The sequence below is a fragment of the Doryrhamphus excisus genome, linkage group LG11 (assembly GCF_037039965.1).
Source record: "Doryrhamphus excisus strain RoL-2023G ecotype Guam linkage group LG11, RoL_Dexc_Guam_v1.1, whole genome shotgun sequence".
Classification (NCBI taxonomy): domain Eukaryota; kingdom Metazoa; phylum Chordata; class Actinopteri; order Syngnathiformes; family Syngnathidae; genus Doryrhamphus; species Doryrhamphus excisus.
This window is the reverse complement of record NC_136367.1, coordinates 6,705,870-6,723,496: the sequence shown is the minus strand read 5'-3', so window position 1 is coordinate 6,723,496 and position 17,627 is coordinate 6,705,870. Positions and strand designations below refer to the sequence as shown.

General features: G+C 45.4%; 3 protein-coding genes and 4 non-coding genes across 9 annotated transcripts; all 7 read left to right on the top strand.

The window, feature by feature from the left end:
* The first annotated feature begins 314 nt into the window (after positions 1-314).
* On the top strand, positions 315-3,241 carry e2f6 (E2F transcription factor 6). Its single transcript, XM_058075763.2, has 8 exons — positions 315-546; positions 1,248-1,538; positions 1,658-1,704; positions 1,834-1,889; positions 1,961-2,144; positions 2,213-2,368; positions 2,452-2,566; positions 2,633-3,241. Exons 1-8 carry the CDS (start codon positions 430-432, stop codon positions 2,801-2,803), a joined length of 1,137 nt encoding a protein of 378 aa, XP_057931746.2. The 5' UTR covers positions 315-429; the 3' UTR covers positions 2,804-3,241.
* Positions 3,242-3,570: 329 nt separating this feature from the next.
* On the top strand, positions 3,571-6,713 carry rps7 (ribosomal protein S7). The gene is made up of 7 exons (XM_058081552.2): positions 3,571-3,645; positions 4,124-4,209; positions 4,405-4,476; positions 4,826-4,969; positions 5,435-5,499; positions 6,114-6,264; positions 6,603-6,713. The coding sequence occupies exons 2-7, from the start codon at positions 4,135-4,137 to the stop codon at positions 6,678-6,680; spliced, it is 585 nt and encodes a 194-aa protein (XP_057937535.1). The 5' UTR covers positions 3,571-3,645; positions 4,124-4,134; the 3' UTR covers positions 6,681-6,713.
* On the top strand, positions 4,549-4,766 carry LOC131101736 (small nucleolar RNA SNORA73 family). The gene has a single exon (XR_009119290.2). It is a non-coding gene; the product is annotated as a small nucleolar RNA SNORA73 family (small nucleolar RNA).
* LOC131101732 (small nucleolar RNA SNORA73 family) lies at positions 5,111-5,328 on the top strand. Its single transcript, XR_009119286.2, has one exon. It is a non-coding gene; the product is annotated as a small nucleolar RNA SNORA73 family (small nucleolar RNA).
* Positions 5,542-5,757, top strand: LOC131101741 (small nucleolar RNA SNORA73 family). The gene has a single exon (XR_009119292.2). It is a non-coding gene; the product is annotated as a small nucleolar RNA SNORA73 family (small nucleolar RNA).
* On the top strand, positions 6,302-6,518 carry LOC131101720 (small nucleolar RNA SNORA73 family). The gene has a single exon (XR_009119280.2). It is a non-coding gene; the product is annotated as a small nucleolar RNA SNORA73 family (small nucleolar RNA).
* A 667-nt stretch (positions 6,714-7,380) lies between the features above and the next one.
* On the top strand, positions 7,381-17,516 carry LOC131135524 (connector enhancer of kinase suppressor of ras 3). Of its 3 annotated transcripts, none has more exons than XM_078794606.1 (13): positions 7,381-7,594; positions 11,852-12,015; positions 12,220-12,422; positions 13,629-13,716; positions 14,167-14,208; positions 14,734-14,853; positions 14,934-14,993; positions 15,071-15,139; positions 15,222-15,371; positions 15,947-16,062; positions 16,140-16,297; positions 16,391-16,477; positions 16,556-17,515. In XM_078794606.1, exons 1-13 carry the CDS (start codon positions 7,543-7,545, stop codon positions 16,864-16,866), a joined length of 1,620 nt encoding a protein of 539 aa, XP_078650732.1. In that variant the 5' UTR covers positions 7,381-7,542; the 3' UTR covers positions 16,867-17,515. The 3 variants fall into 3 exon arrangements, with proteins under 3 accessions (XP_078650732.1, XP_057937510.2, XP_078650733.1); XM_058081527.2 differs by having other exon boundaries at positions 7,528-7,594; positions 16,376-16,477; positions 16,556-17,516; XM_078794607.1 differs by lacking the exons at positions 7,381-7,594; positions 11,852-12,015 and having other exon boundaries at positions 12,070-12,422; positions 16,376-16,477.
* The last annotated feature ends 111 nt before the right edge of the window (positions 17,517-17,627 follow it).

Below are 17,627 nucleotides of genomic sequence, written 5' to 3'. Positions count from 1 at the left end.
TTTTTCCTACTTTTATTCATATTTGAATTATAAAAGATGATAAAAGATACACATTTTTATTATGATTTTTCTGTCAAAGCCTGCATAGTTTTTATTGTGCCACAAATATTTTTTAGGTGAGGTCAAATTTAAACTAGTCATATCACTGTCAAAGCCTGGGAATGCTGCACCACCCTGTGGACTGTATACAATGAAAACACAACACAAATTCAATTACTGTACTGTATTGTCATATCTGTCCCTTAGGGGGCGCTGATGCAGTATGAGCAGACATCTTTTCACTCCATTGTTGTACTTCCGCGTCAACGGACTCACCTCTTCCGGCCAAATGGGTGCAGCGTTCAGCGGAGCTTTGTAGACTCCAGGCGGGTTCTGATGTGTTTTTAGTCCGAGTTGGTTCTCGGTGTGGGTTTCGGCCGGAGGGTCAGCATGGTCAAGTGTGTTGTTTCTGGGTGTCCGAACCGCGTGTTTAACGGCAACCGGGGGGTCTTGAACAGAACACCGAAGAGGTTCTTCCCCTTCCCGAAAGACCCAGACAGAGTGAAGGTATGGACATGTGACCAGAACACAAACAAATAAGACATGTATGACATTTATGTCTTTTTTTAAACACGACCCTCCTGGGGTATAGAACATGAATGAAAGTACCTTCTTCTTTAGCTCCCGTTGCCCTTCTTGTTCATTGCTGTTAGCTTGTTTGCTAACCGTGTCTGATGACGTCATATATATTTACTCCTAAAACCAAATTCTGTGCTCCTGGAATTTCCGCTTTTATAAGAAAAAAAACTGTTTAGTTGTAATGTTTTAATATAATATACTCCTGTTTTTATATCTTACTGTATTGTATTTTAATTTTCATGGACTATTATTCCCGTCGATTCTGCCCGAGCAGCACAGCTTCCGGTCCGCTCGGCAACACTCGGGCAACATCGGTGTAACATAGCCTGTAGCCGTAACGTCATGCCCTCAAAATAAATGACCACAACCTTTCTGTTTTATAATGCATTCTTTTAAAGTATAATGCTGTTTTATCATGTTATAATTATATGTTTTTGTAGGCTCTTCTTGATGTTTGACTTTATTACTTTATTAAACCACTCAATATACTATACTAAATATACCTTCCACAATGTAGTGTAAGAACTGTACCTAACATTAAAACAAAGGCGGTGAAAATATTAGATACAACTGTGTATGCTGTATAGTTATAGTACTGTACTTTACGTGATGATGATGATGATGTGGAGGTATGGCTGGCGGCGCTACGAGAGACTGACAAACAGGATGCAACAGACCAGCACCTGATCTGTGAGGAGCACTTCTTGCCCGAGGACATCTCCGCCAACGGGGTCAACAGCGACGCCATCCCCATCATGCCCCCCTACCTGGACGGCCCATTGGGTATCATCAACCCCTGGGGAGCCGAGTGGTCCGAAGAAGAGGACCAGTGGGGCCCTGTAGGAGGTGAAGATGAGGGGGAGGAAGAGGATGAAGAAGAATGTGGAAATGAGTTAGCCCACGAGGAACCTCCTCAGCAGGTAAGTTCATGATCACATGACCACCATTCAGCTTCATTGAAGGTGATGCTTGATGACCTTGTCGCTTGTAGATCTTTACAGGATCAAGATTTGAACCCTTGTCACTTGGTGCTTTGCAGGGTTCAAGTGAAACTGTCCACGTTCCTTCAGAGGCCAAGACATCCAGGTAAACCGTTTCCATGGACACTGCATTGGGATGAACATACATCTTGGGGTTTATCTTCATCTTCATGCACAGTTTTAGACTATGAAAGGTGAGTGTTGGGCTTGAATTTGTTGACCTTCTTGTCTGCAGTTTGGATCTTCAGTCCAAAGAGAAGACGCGTACAAAAAAGCCGACATGCAGAAACGGTGAGTCTCACTTCCGTGAAAGTATGGATGAAAAAAGAAGGTACGTCCAAACCGTGTGGTCTTCTTCTCAGACGCGTCCTTGGTCCTGCTGACTCGCCGGTTCCTGGAGCTCATGCTGGTGGCTCCAGACAGCGGTGTGGACCTCCATCAGGTGGCCAGCGTCTTACAGACCCGCAAGTGTCACATATACGACGTCATCAGCATTCTGGAGGGCGTCAGCGTGGTACAGAGGAAGGCCAGGAGGGTCAAGTGGATGTAAGTCTGTCGCTCTGCGCTTTGCTGTTAGTGCGCCAAGAACCCACTCTCTGTCGCTCTCTCTTCAGAGGACAAAGTCCAATCTCCAGTTTTCTGTGGAAGAATGAGGAAGCTTTCCAGAAGGAACTAGAGAACCTTAGGCTGGTGGAGAACACGCTGGACGGCCTCATCAAAAACTGCGCACAGCAACTTTTTGACATGACAGACGACAAAGCCAACGCGATATATCCTTTTGGCATTGGAGGGCGCTCTAACAAAACCATTCCATCCATTCCATTTGATTGTTGCTTAACTTGTGTGCGCGCACGGCAGCCTACATCACGCACGAGGACACGAGCCAGCTGGCCTCCTTCCAAGAGCAGACGGTGATCCTGGTCAAAGCTCCGGAGGAAACCAAACTGGAGGTCCCGGCGCCCAAGGAGGTAAAGAAAAACAGACAGTTGATAGTTGACGAGCTAGAACCTCACTGATGTTCATCACCGGTGCAGGACAACATTAAGGTCCACCTCAAGTCCAGCAGGGGTCCCATCACGGTAATGACCTGTGACATCGGGACAGGGGGAGTCAGAGTGAAGGAGGAGATGAGTGGCTGCTTCATGACACTGGAGGAAAGTCGCATCCAGATGCAAACGTTGCACACGGACAGCAGCGGTTGCTGAGATGGATTTGGTTTGTTTGTTTTTTTTTACAGTCTGGCTGGATCCAAGGTTTTGTTTGCTTCTGGTAACGTTTGACACTGGCGCCAGCAAGAAGCTCCTAAAAGAAAGTTCAAATGTTTGTTTTTTTTGTTGTTGATATCTACCATGTAACTTTTTTGTGACAAGACACATTCACTTTTCATTTGCAATTAAAACTTGTTTTAAATGTCAGTTTTACAAAACAATGTCAGTTAAAGGCATTATTAAGACCTGTAGTCAGCCTCTGGCCACAAGGAGGCGCTAGTTGACCTCGAAGTTTTTGTTGGAAGATCATAAAAATGTTTTTCCCTCATCATGGTCCAACTATTGTTGTTTTTGATAAACACAACAAAGATGCTGTAAATAATAATAAAACGATAAAACCCAGCAACGTTATAAGTCCATGTTGTCAAATCTGCAGCTATGTATTTAACTTGAATGGTGAAAGTCGCTTTGTACAACAGCTTTATAAACAATGAAATAGATGGTAGTGAGTAATTACACCTTAGATAATGTAGAAGTTCAGAATACGCAGAAAATGTTTAATTTAAATATATTAAAGTCTGTTTTAAAAACATTCAAATAGTTCAATTCGATGTAAACATAAACGTGGGTGTGGGCAGTTTTTGGATAATATCCTAACTGTTCTATGAAGTCGGATTAATTAAAGTCTCGACTATTAGTACATTAAACACGCTCTACTAAACTCTCGCGATGACCAAACGGGATCCAACCTTACCTCGCGAGAGTTCGCTGCGTCGCTGCTCTCTACGAATCCAACTCTCGCGATGTTCCGGTCTCTTCCTTGGCCGTCGTTGACTGAGGTTAGTCGTGACAATGTAATCGGATGTACCTTTGAGTTGTTTAATGTGGTAAAATAAGTTTAAAGAGCCACATTTTATAGTCGTTAACATTTGTTTATCCACGATGCTTTAGATTTACTAACTTGTAGGGGCGGATGGCATTTTAAACGTCCGAATAAAGCGCAGGAGAATAGCCTGCGAGAAGGCTAGTTGTAATGGGCAGCTAGCAGGCCGTGCATGTGTTCCCTAAACTGCTTCAGTTTAGACTATTGCATAAATCTACAGGACACCGTTAAATTTTGTGTGGTAGTCGTCACGCAAAGGAATACCAAATACGAATAATTTAGAATAGCAGGCTGTGCTAACCATCGCTGCTTGCTAAACTGCTAGCTAACGCGTCGATTTAGCGGACTAGCCCGCAGTTGTCCTGGTAAAATTTTGATTTATTTTCTCTGTTTTTTGTGTTGTTGACTCTCACATGAACCTTTCATGTGTGCAGAGACAAAGGCCATGTTCAGTACCAGTGCAAAGATAGTGAAGCCAAATGGCGAAAAGCCAGACGAGTTTGAGTCTGGGATCTCTCAGGTGAGCTTTAAATGCATCTGACCCTCATTAATTCTATTTGGTATGCATTAACTCCACAGTTCATGTTTGAATAGAAAATGCTTAGTTTGGCTTCATAATCAGCCAACTGTATTGATGTCATTTTAGCTGCCTTTTCACTGTAGTTGATATCAATCTCAGTCATCAGTGGGATGTTGATCACGTGTGTCCATGCAGGCCCTGCTCGAGCTGGAGATGAACTCTGACCTCAAGGCTCAGCTGAGAGAGTTGAACATCACTGCAGCAAAGGTAAGAAGCTCTCACCTTTTTTTCCCTCTTGCTTCTTACCTGCTGAAGTGCAAAGTTGACCTGATGTTTGGTCCGACGTGGACATCCAGAGAGTTGCTCTCCTGGCTCTGTCCTGGTGGCGTATGGGAGCGTAGCCTTGAGCGAAGACGTACATTCCCGTTCCACGCCGTCGGAGACTAAGCTTTGTCCCCGGCATCTGGCTGGTGAGGACGAACGTCCTGCATATTCCTACAACTTCCCAGAGTCCTCTAGGGCCGTTACTGGGGAGCCAAACCATGCAGTGCACATAACCTTTATTGTGGATTTTATTATTTTGTAGTAGATGTTAAACAGTTTTTCTTCTCTTCAGGAAATCGAGGTTGGTGGCAACAGGAAAGCCATCATCATCTTTGTTCCCGTTCCTCAGCTGAAGTCCTTCCAGAAGATTCAAGTGCGATTGGTGAGGGAGCTGGAGAAGAAGTTCAGCGGGAAGCACGTGGTCTTCATTGCGCAGGTGTGTACCTCACTGGTCACTTACAGATCCAGAACATCTAGTGCAGATGTCGCCCTCAGAGAGAGAACTTTTTAAGATGGACTTTTGTTGGAATTGTAATCTACAGATTTGAGGTTTTTCCTATGTCTGTTGTTGGTGAATCTGACGCGGACATCCAGAGAGTTGCTCTCCTGGCTCTGTCCTGGTGGCGTATGGGAGCGTAGCCTTGAGCTAAGACGTACATTCCCGTTCCACACCGTCGGAGACTAAGCTCTGTCCCTGGCTTCTGGCTGGTGAGGACGAGCGTCCTGCATATTCCTACAACTTCCCAGAGTCCTTTAGGGCCGTTACTGGGGAGCCAAACCATGCAGTGCACATTTACACATTGCTTGTGTAAAAACATGTATGTTAATATTTGTTTGGTGTGGACAGCATTTGAGATGACGTTATGCATGACTTTGATCAGTGACTGTTGTCCCTGTTCAGAGGAGAATTCTGCCCAAACCCACCAGGAAAAGCCGCACAAAGAATAAGCAGAAGCGTCCCAGAAGGTGAGTTGAAGTATTTACTTGTGCTTTGCATGTCTGATGAATCTGACGTGGACATCCAGAGAGTTGCTCTCCTGGCTCTGTCCTGGTGGCGTATGGGAGCGTAGCCTTGAGCTAAGACGTACATTCCCGTTCCATACCGTCAGAGACCAAGTTCTGTCCCCGGCTTCTGGCTGGTGAGGACAAGCGTCCTGCATATTCCTACAACTTCCCAGAGTCCTCGGACCGTTACTGGGGAGCCAAACCATGCAGTGCACACTTGGATTCTTGGCACAGGACATTTTACTGAAACCAAGGTTGTAGTTACTCCAAGCAGAGTTTATTTAGCTTAACTAGTCAGTGCTTAATATATTAAAAGTGTGGCAGGATACCCCAATTTCCACAGAGTTAACGTCATCTCTTATCGACTCAGTGTTGCTGTTGGCCCCTCCATCTAGAAGCAGTCACAGGTGGCTCTGTTTTGTTTGTGTTGGAAAATATGACAAGGCGTTGTAAGGAAGTTTGACGTGTATATTTTCACCCCCTGCACTTTTTTTTTTTTTTTTTGCAAATGTCATGTTGGATTGTGTATTTGACTGACTGATTTATGGTTCCGATTCAATTGTTTGCTTCTCCAGCCGCACACTGACAGCGGTCCATGACGCCATCTTGGAGGACCTGGTGTTCCCCAGCGAGATTGTGGGAAAGAGAATCCGAGTGAAGCTTGACAGCAGCAGACTCATCAAGGTCCATCTGGACAAGGCACAGCAAAACAATGTTGAACACAAGGTGTGTGCGCTGTCATTCCCTTTTGAGAGGTTGCATTCCGACGTGGACATCCAGAGAGTTGCTCTCCTGGCTCTGTCCTGGTGGCGTATGGGAGCGTAGCCTTGAGCTAAGACGTACATTCCCGTTCCACACCGTCGGAGACTAACTTTGTCCCCGGCTTCTGGCTGGTGAGGACGAACGTCCTGCATATTCCTACAACTTCCCAGAGTCCTTTAGGGCCGTTACTGGGGAGCCAAACCATGCAGTGCACATGTATCTGCTTAAGTTAAATAGAAGCTGGCAAAGTCACCCAATGTTCATCATTCAACCGTGTCATGGAAGTTATTGTCTTCTTTCAGGTGGAAACTTTCTCTGGTGTCTACAAGAAACTCACAGGCAAAGAAGTCGTCTTTGAATTCCCTGAATTCCAGCTGTAAATGCAGATGACAAAATAAATTTGTTTACTGTTATTGTGTCTTGTATCCTCATGTGCATCACACTGGGAATCTGTTTTGTAACTGCAATATGCTCAAATGTGAGCTGTTAGTATAATGTGGTAGCTTTACATGGCAAACTACTACAGTACATGATGTAAAGGTTGGGAGAATATTTGTTGTCTACATTTAGTGCATGCTTAGGATATACAGTGATGTGAGTGCAAAAACTCCAAAGCTCCATGGCCCTGTGTGGGGGAAAAAGTGGTTTCCCCCTAAAGCTAATACGTGGTTGGGCCACCCTTGGCAACAACTGTCAAGTTGTGCAGACATTGACTTATTAAAATTAGTTTGATCTGAAGCATTTGAAACAAAACCATAGTGAGAGTAGCTACCCAGGCGTGTTCATTACTTTTTCATTTTAGTGGCACCCCTAATTTACAGTGTAAACAATCGGCAGGTAGGTGGCGCCATTGCTTCAATGGCGACAAAACTTTTCCGAAAAAAATAAGTCTAACCGTTGTCATCCTTCGTGAACATCAAAATGACTTCGTCATAATACTTAATATTGAAGATTTCCAAAAGGACTAATCGTCAACATAAAGGTTTACACTAACAACGGTGCTCGCGCAGACTCCCTTTGGAGGAGAACATGAGTGGGCGTGGTTAGTGTAACCCGAAACCAGTGCACGCGCTCCTCTCCCACTGTAAACCTTAACGAGAGCAGTCAGTCTGGATGAGCGCGAGAGAACGTGACGTTTAAAACGATGACGTTTAATACTCCTATATAACCTGCATCACTAATTGTTATTAACGATGCTTTTTGTTGCGCTCTGAACTTTCTATCAACATTCGACGTGGAGACATGGAGGCTGTGAGTACGTGGAGTCCCCAACAAGTAGTGGACTGGATGAAAGGTAAGTTTAACAACAGAAGCTTCTCGTAACGTCTTTCAGGAAAATCAACAAAATAGTCATTCAGAAGGCTAACCTAACTGCTAGCAAGATGACTTAGTTTATCCACATTTAAGCTTAATTTCAGAGCGACTCCATGAGCTTAAATGTATCTCTGTGTTCATATTAAAACAAGAATTTAAAAAAGTCGATATTCAAGGAATACAAACTACTCTGCTTTTGATGATGATGAAGATGTCATGGAGCCGTCAGAGTAATGTTAAAGTGTCCTAACCAAATGATAACAGACTCCGAAATAAAAGTAAACAAATCAGCTAGGCAGAGCGACACACTTGTTTGATGACGTCACACGTCAAATGCAGGAAGCTAAGGTGACCATAGTAATTAAGTAAATAATAATTCATCTGAAATTAATTTTACTATACAGATGAAGAGATTAGCAGTTACACCAGGACTTGTGGGCCACTTAGTAAAATGAAGCTGATTTTCTGACACATTCTAAAAATACATATTTTTTTGGGTAGAAGGAAAAGAGCAAAATAATACAACATCACCAGAAAAAGTTGGCATGTTGGTGCTAGTAACACAAAGCTGACATGCAGGTGTTTTTTTTACTGAAATAGGAAAAGGGCAAATGTCAAAATGGCCTCCCTAACATGCTTTGTTTTATGACTATGCAGTCCTTGCCAGAAAAAACCTGGGCTGACTTAGACTGAAATGTTATTCAGGATAATATTCACTGTGTAAGAGTAAGTGTGTCTTTTTCTGTTCAAAGACTTTATTTTTGCTTAGCTTTGTTTGTGACTGCAGAGCAGGGGTGTCCAAAGTGTGGCCCAAGGGCCATTTGTGACTGTTTTTCTTTTGTCGACCCTCAACACATTTTTAAAGCACAATTAAACAAGAAAACAGAAAAAGGCACGAATCAAGAATAAATATTAGAAGGAAAGTCACAGTATTAATATCAAAGATTGTAACGTGACAAAAACAACAACACAAGAACATTGTAATACAATGAGAATTTTTTTGTATTTTACAATAATTTCCGCAATAGTTATCACAATTGAAATATTTGGAAAATGGAAAAACAATAATAGGAAAAATGAAAAAAAAAACAGCAGTTGAGATAATGTGAGGCTGTGTGTTGGTTTACAAAACATCAAAGTGGCCCGTGTCCTCTGATTTTATCGTATGCTGCCTTCACTGGGAAAAGTTTGGCTTCAGTAAAAAGTTGTGATGTTGAAGTGTTGTTCATTTGACGCACAAACGTGTGAAAGCATATGCGTGCATGTGTGTACAATGACTGACAGATTTAATTCAAATCCTCACTTAAGAAGTAATAGCACAGCATGCATGTCTGTGCATGTAGGCTGTAATGAAGGTAATTATAGTTGTTAAGTAGTAAACAAGCCTCAACACACAAACACACACACTCACCTCCCGAGTGTGCGGGGTCACAAGGTTACAGTGACCAGTGACCGTGGTGGCGGCGCCATGACGGCAGATTGGACTTTGCCATGCAGAAAAGACAAAATGACACTGGGGGTGTTTGGGGAGGGGTGCAGTCACATGACCAGAACCTTCTTCATGGCTCAGTTGGAGCCTAAGTGTTGATTGACGGGTGGTCATTAGGAATAAATGAGAAGAACCATGATGACTGTTTTTAATTTGACAGCTGACACTTTTTCCTGTTGTTATTGTGACTATTTGAAGCAGGGGAGTCCACAGAGTGGCCCACAGCTAAGTCACCCAGAGTGTACACATAGTTATCACTGCCCCTTTCGTAGGAGCAGATCCTTCCAAATGTTGAAGGATTCCATCTTTGGAAGCAGGTGGACCGGGTGGACATGCAGCCAATGTTGGTCTGCATTTTCTCTACTTTTTGAGCATTTTACTTTGTCCGGTTTCACTTTCACTTTCCTTTGATGCACTGCATCATTATGTTTGGGAGATGAGGTGAAGGTAGAAGTTGAAGCAAAGGTATGTCCTTACTCGGTGTTTCGACAAGTGGCTGTGCTATTCTTCCACCATGTTGTTTTCTTTTTGTACAGTATCAATAATTTATAGAAGTGCAACCTTCCGACACCTTGGGGAAGATCTCAGATCAGTCTTTTGTTTACATGTTCACGCATCAAAGCGATCACATGACCTTGATCCTGGCATGTTCAGACGGATCCACATTCTCGTGCTTGTCTGGCAGGTACCAAGCGGGTTGTAAGACGCAAGTGACACTCTTGGTAGCATCAAGACGATGTCTCCGGTCTTTATTACTCCAGTGTCCAACATGGAGTCCACATGCTGGACTGCTGGACTCACCGTTGCTACTGTTGGCGGCTTGCCACAACAGAAACATCCAGGTCTTTCAGGCTTCCATCTGCAGTCCATTTCATTCAAGCAGGGTTCCCATGAGACGAATCATGTTGTAACGTCCACTGGAGCGAGTCCAAGTCTTAACAGAAACTTTGTGGTTTTGGATCTGACGGGGAGGATCAGCATGTGATGTGGACCTGCTGTTTGTTCAGTGGGAGGGGGACCTCCAGAACGTCTGCAGTCTACATATGCACACATGTACACACACACACACACACACACACGTATATCATGATCAATCACCATTTGCCACTACGTGTGAAATATGACAATTTTACTGTATTTTATGAAGAGAAAGATAAATGGCAGGTTACAATGATATACAGTATATTTGTATGTATTAAAGGGGACCTAATATGCTTTTTTTCCACTTTCCTGACCTATAAATGTAGTTAGAATGTTGTATTCTCGTGATAAACAGTTTCACTTAATGAGCTTTGCACATGAGCGTGCGCGCCAGTGACAAGAATAGCCTGTATGCCCCGCCCACCTTTTCCTGTTTGTGGCACCAGGTCCGTTTGTGCTGTTTGGGTTTCTGCTAGGTGTCGTCACAGGTAACATCTGTCCTATGCTAATGAGATGGTAAACACAATGAACAACATTCATTACTATTCCGTCTTGTTGTGTGTGTGTGTGTGTGTGTGTGTGCGTTTGTGTGACTTGTTGATCTTTGCTCAATGATTAACTAGAGTGCTTATGAGCAGCTGCAGGTTTCGCTCACGTGCTTGATGACCCACTTTGTCATCAGAACCATCTTGCCTGGACCTGATATTGTCCACTTCTGATATTGTCCATATTGTCCACATCAGAACCAGTCCACTCCATGGAATTGATGATAAGATGTTGTCATCTTGTAGAGATGATTATCATAAAGTGGTAGATAAAAATCCGGTAGATGATAAGGTTTGTGCATTTGGAAGAGAGCAATGAAAGAAGTTTGGGATGGTTCTGAACGCCGAGTGCAGCATCCAGGTACTGATAGTGTACTACTGCCTTGGTAGTGTGATGATACTTGCCAAGTTGAAGTATTATGTCGTGTTTGTAGAGTTCTGTGCCGCTGCTGTTGCAGTAAATAAATATTTGATGTCGGCTTCTGGTGTTAGGGTTGAGTGGAAATGATCTTCAGCAAAAGGTGAAGATCTAGTTGTCATTGGTGTCAGAGGTGTTCTGGGTCCGTGTGTGGGGGGAATGTTTCTCTCCCTGCCGGCCATCTGTTGTTGTCCACGCTGGAGCACGTTAATGACCACATGCTGTTCGTCTCCACAGTTTTGTTGTCCTGACACCCGAGTGTGCTTCACATCTACCATTTGGTGTCCAAAAACCTCTGCTTGTTTGTTCTGCTTTCACTGGAACCGCTACAGACTAAATACACCACGCAGTACTTGTACACCGAGTACAATAGCATCAGTAGTATCATCTAATGTTCTACTCGTGCTGAGGCGGGTTAGAAGTCTGCCATGCTGCTGCCTTGTGCAGGAGGACAGAGATCAAAGTTCAGGGCTGGGAATGGACTGGCGCCGCTGGACCTGGCGAGGGCTTGCTCAAGGTCACATGAGGTCACTGGGATTAAAAGAGACGACTTTTTCACAAAGATCACATGCGTGTTTGTGTGTGTTTGTGTGTGCGCAGTCCATGAGTCCCATGATGTCAAGTTAAGAGATGGGCAAAGCAAACTAAACAGTAAGAGTCAAAAGGTTAGGAATACTTTGCCATTCCGTAGGACGCAAAAGGGGTTTCCAGGCTTTTCACCTGTACTGTAAAGAAGTCTTCATAGCCATCCATTTTCTATGGGGGTATGCTGGAGTCTATCCCAGCTGGCTTAGGGCGAAAGGCCTTTATAGAGAGCCTTTATATCATCATCAAACTTTTAACCGGTGCTGTCCGTCACTGCAGGTCTGGACGACAGCCTGCAGCAGTACCTGCCGTCCTTCAGGTGGCAGCAGGTGGACGGCGAGAAGCTGCTCAAGATGTCTCACCAGGAGCTGCTGGCGGCAGGCGTGGCCAAGGTCGGACACCAGGAGCTGATGCTGGAGGCCGTGGATCTGCTGTGTGCGCTGGTCAGCCATGATGATGATGACGATGGTGGCGGTTACGTCACAATATTGATATGTCAACTAAAAGTCAGCTAAGATAATTAGCCATGGCAACCACAGGGTCAGGTCAAGTGATGTTGTAGGCGGAGCAGCATGTGGCCCCGCCCGCTTGTGCGTGTTGTGATCTCCTAACCTCCGAGCAGTACCTGAGGTTTGGTCTTTGAGCAGAACTACGGCGTGGAGTCGGACAACCTGAAGACTCTGGTGGGCAAGATGAGGCTGGCCTATCACAACCTGAGCAGCGCCGTGTCGCAGCGCCGCAAGAACCCCGCCTACCAGAGTAAGAGCGCCCATCAGCCCTCCAACGACTTCCTGAGCGCCGTGGTGGAGCTCATCGCCGCCGCCAAGAGTCTGCTGGCGTGGCTGGACAGGTGACGACATGCGATGACTGTCGACGTTGTTTGGTCGATGCTCCTCGTGGAGAATGGCGCCGCTCCAATCAGTCAACAGCACAACACCTGGAACACTTTTATTTCTGACATTGACCCCAATGGCTGTCAATCACGCTGTATGGCTTGACACGTAGCATGCAGTTAAAACACGCACGCGTGTCTGTGCACCTTCCATGTTGAACTCTGCCTGTTTCAGCTTGAGGAACATTCCAGATGTTCCACTCCAACATCCGACACGTGTCACTAGAGTAGGATGGAGTCGTGTGTTTGCATTCTGGATTTGGCAGATAGTGTTTCTATTGGCACGCCGCATATTGGATGAAGACATTGATTATGATATATCAGGAGATATGACACTAATTAAAGAAAGCCATGATGTTTTGTGCAGACAGTTTAGCATCTTTACTACCCAAAATGGATCAAAGCGGCCCCGATCCTTTCATTCTGATGTACAGTGGAACCTCGGGTTTAATTATTTCAATATTAATTGGTTCCAGACAAAACAAAACATACGAAAACTAAAATATATATAAATCCAATTTATCTTTTCTGAAAGCTGAACAAAAAACATTATGAAATAATTGTAAATGAGAAATGGATGGAACTTAGTGTTGATGCAGCGAGTCAGCAAAGCACAGGACAGTTTTTATGTATGTTTATTTTATTGCATTATTTGACAGGGACAGTGAACACCATACAGCATGGCTGCAAATGCACCAGAATTAGGCAAAGGCTATTTTTCCTACGTTGTCTGTGGACAGTATTGTGTATTATGTGCAATATTGTGTGATAGCCGAGACAGTTGAGTTTGATTGAGCAGAGGAATGTCTTCCCTAACAGAAGTAGACTGCTGAAGGATGATGTCATGGATGTAAAATGTCAAAAGAATTGAGGACTTGCTCGTACATCTCAGCATATCATAGCAACATCAGGCAAATATGCCCCCTAGTGGCTGGATGACATCAGCTGGTCATGTTTTTCCAACTGTGATCCTCTTAATGTAATATTTCAGAACAACTCTGGTAGATTGAGAAATGAGATTACAAACGCAAGAACAACTTTTATGCGATTAAAAGCTTTCACGTGTCGCTTTGCAAGCGTGAGAAATCCACCAACACGACCAAAGGAACTCTCCGGTCCTCAAACATGGACGCTCAATTCCGTTCCCTCTCTTGTCCTTTGCAGAACTCCCCTGACGAGCATCAGTGACTTCACCTCCACCAAGGGCAGAATCATTCAGCTCTGTCTGGAGCTCACCTCCACTGTCCAGAAGGTCAGCCTTGCTTTGTTTGCAGCAGCCACTTCCTGTTGTCACGGCATCACACGTTTGCATGCTTCCTGTCTGCATCAAACTCTTGGAAAGAAAACAGGAAGTCCATCCAGGAGTACAATGTGAACACACACACACTTGTGGTTCTTTGCCTGAATTGTGAGACCTCTGTTCACAAATATTTCTTTGATTGACTTAAAAGCCTCTTTAGCGTGTTTAAGCTCCATAGCGTTCACATGAGACTTTTTAATCTCTTGTGTGCTCAAAGGTCACTAATGCTCATTTTCAGTCACTGTTGCTGCTTTTTCAAAGTAAAAGCACAGCACAAGTGCAGCTTTTGCCAAATGAGTGCTCCATGCTACGTTGTTTGATTTGACTGGCACGTTCCACCGTTTGTGTTGATGATTTCCTGGAGTGTAACGCCCTCGCTGTGTTTGTGTTTTGAGCACACAGGATTGCACCGTTTATCAGATGGAGGAGAAGATTCTGGAAGTGGTAAGTTGTCCTTTCCCACACACACACAAACACACACAGTGATAAATACACACACGCAAACACGCTCTTCCTTTTCCTGTCCCATGCCGAGTGTCCCATGATCTTTGCTGCTGTTTATTCAGCTCTGGAACGTTGACTTCCTGTCTTAGATCACACTTCCTGTTGGTGGGCCTTTTGTTCCCAGCACCCCCAATCCACCGACATTTCATAATGTTTCAGTCGGCTTCAAACAGCTCTTGGTTGTTTTTTTCTACTTTGTGCAAACTGGAGGCACCTCATGAGAAAAACCCGCCAAAATAAAGTTACAAAGAAGAGAAAGGATTGTTACATGTCCTTCAAGTGTTTTCCTCCTTGCTTTGGAATTTCCTTCACAAAAAACTCCTGCTATGTTTCCATACTTCCTGTCTTTTTATGCAATGGTGCTTTTATTTTGACCTTCACTCTTTGGCACAGGATATGTATTTTATTGTGAAGTGCCTTCACATCCAGCAGCGAGATGATGTGTTGCACTTGTTTGTGTTCCAGTCGCGGGCTCTTAATGCTCTCTGTGATAAGACAGCCCAAGTAACTTCTGACCCTTCCGTGAGCGAGCTGGCGTGCATGGAGGAGGTCCACATCTCCAACATCAAGCCTGGGGAGGGACTGGTGAGCGGCCATCATGGTGATGTTAGCGGCCTCTAGTGACCGGCTGGCATATTGCAGATGAAAGGTGGTTTGTCTTGTAGGGCATTTACATCAAGTCCACCTACGATGGCCTTCACGTCATCACAGGAACCACCGAGAACGTGAGTCCTTGTCTCCACCTTGGTTGGTGTCCACAGTGTTATTGTTTGAGTCCCCCCCCCCCCTCCCCGCGTCTCAGTCTCCTGCAGATAAAACCAAGAGGATTCACGCAGGCGACGAGGTGGTCCAAGTCAATCGCCAGACAGTGGTTAGTCACCGGGACGCCTGATGTTTGCAGGTTCAAGCCCCCCCCGCCCCCTCGGCGTCATGTTGTGTTGTGATTGGTTCAGGTGGGCTGGCAGCTGAAGCACCTGGTGGCCCTGTTGAGGGCGGAGTCAGGCAGCGTGGTTCTGGTGCTGAAGAAGAGGCCGTCCGGAATTGCTGGTGGCTTTGCTCCCGCTCCGCTCAAGAACCTGCGTTGGAGACCCCCCCTCGTTCAGGTCAGCTGCCCCCAAACTATGGACAGGATGTCACTAAAGTCTGGGCAGATAACGTACAGTATGTACATACGGCAAAAAGGCTTACGTTTCATTAATAATCATAAATTAAGTATTTATCATGAGACAGTCACATGCAGTAATCGTATAATAATATCAATAATATCATTCATTCATTCATTCATTTTCTACCGCTTTTTCCTCATGAGGGTCGCGGGGGGTGCTGGAGCCTATCCCAGCTGTCTTCGGGCGAGAGGCGGGGTACACCCTGGACTGGTGGCCAGCCAATCACAGGGCACATATAGACAAACAACCATTCACACTCACATTCATACCTATGGACAATTTGGAGTCGCCAATTAACCTAGCATGTTTTTGGAATGTGGGAGGAAACCGGAGTACCCGGAGAAAAACCACGCGTGCACGGGGAGAACATGCAAACTCCACACAGAGATGCCAGAGGGTGGAATTGAACCCTGATCTCCTAACCACTAGACCGCCGTGCCGCCTCAATAATATCAATAATAATAAAATAATAATAATAAAATATAGAATGTGACAAACGTGTGTCCTGTCAGGCAGCAGCAGGCCCCTCCAGACATCCACAAACATCTGACTCCTCTTCAAACGGCGGCCAGACGGCCATCTTGGATCTGTATATCCCCTCTCCCCCTGCCGCCCCGTACTTGCCGCTGTGAGTAGAAGACACCTTCATCTCTCTTCTGGGTCTGCGTGCGCTTACCCACAATGCATCTCTACTTCCTGCTTCAGAGAGGTACGTCAGGGTGGGAAGGCGAGGCCCAGGTCTCCTAACTCCTGTCTGGACGCAAACTTGCCTGTTGCCAGTGGCGACAAGGAGGCATCCTCCGGCGCTGCAGAAGTGAACCAGCCAATCACAGTCCGCCTCCGAGAGCGCACGTGTACGCGTGGTGAGAACGCTCACTCCTTCTAATCCTGTGGGCTGCAGTTCAAACATGAGTAATGGGCGTGTCCTCTGTGTGCGGGAGGGCGGGGGCGTGCAGGTAAACCTCGACCTGTGTCCATGCCGGTGGAGGTGCTCTCAGGCGTATCCGACCTGTCCGGCCGGCGGGGCGCCGCAGGAAGGAAAGGTAAACACTGGACATGAAGTAACACATCTCATTCGATGTCCTGAAGGTTGAAAGCTACTCTGTGATGCCGTGCCGCAGGACCCAAACTTCTCCACAGGTATCTGAGCAATGAGGGCATCAGCGGCATCAGCGAGGAGGAGGAGCAGTGCTTCCCGGTGCCGTACCGAGGACACCCGGCGGTCCGCGGCGTGGACCACATCAGAGGCAGCCGCTGCTTCATCAGCGCCGACCTGCACAGCAGCGCCACCATCCATTACCAGGAAATGGCGCCCAGGAAGAGCGCCTCTGCCGGCGCCTCACCCGACACTGTCACTTCTCCTCCCGCGAGCAAGCAGTCCACGTCGCTGCTTGGCGGCTGGCTGGCGCGTCTCAGGCTGCTCAGCCACTGACTGGCTTTTCACTTCCACTCAAAAGACTTCCTGACATTTTTATCGCCACAGTGCTTTAAAGACACGTGTGCAAATAAACTACAAAGTTTTAATGACACAAATTGTCAAAACACTAAAGATGTATTTGAATAAGTACAGACAAGAATGGCGTTTATGTGCACAAATGACCAAGTGAAGACTGAAGATGTGTAAGGTTCAAATTGTTGCTTTTGATTTTGCATCTGTGAATATTGCCATTCATGCGGGTATTGCAGTATTCTCAGGGCGGCGAATGGATGCCAACTAGCTTGCATCCTTGCATCCAACCAGGCTTCATCACTTCATGCTTCAAGACTACTAGATAGGACAGCTCTGGTCTGAGGTAGACAAAGCGGAGTGGGGCCAACGGCAGTCGTTTGGGTGGAATCACCTTGTTAGCATTCCATTCAGATGCAGCAATAGAGCTACTTTTCCTACTCACCAGGTTCCTTCTGGAACCCGATGCTCTTGATGACCTTTTTGATGCCTATGCTCTTCAACTATTTTATGAGTTTTGTTGTTACCTAAAATTGTGATAACTTGAAAGTTGTTGCCACATCTGAATGAGCTTTTATAACGTGAAAGTAATGTAAATAAATGTAGTGGTTTGAGACCTGAATGCGTTTCTTTTGAGTGGCTGAACAACAGCAGTGTTGAATTTAAAAGTCAATCTGGTGATAGTTACACGCTGGCGTTACACTGTTTGAGCACTAGATGGTGCCATTGACGCTTAATGAAAGTTT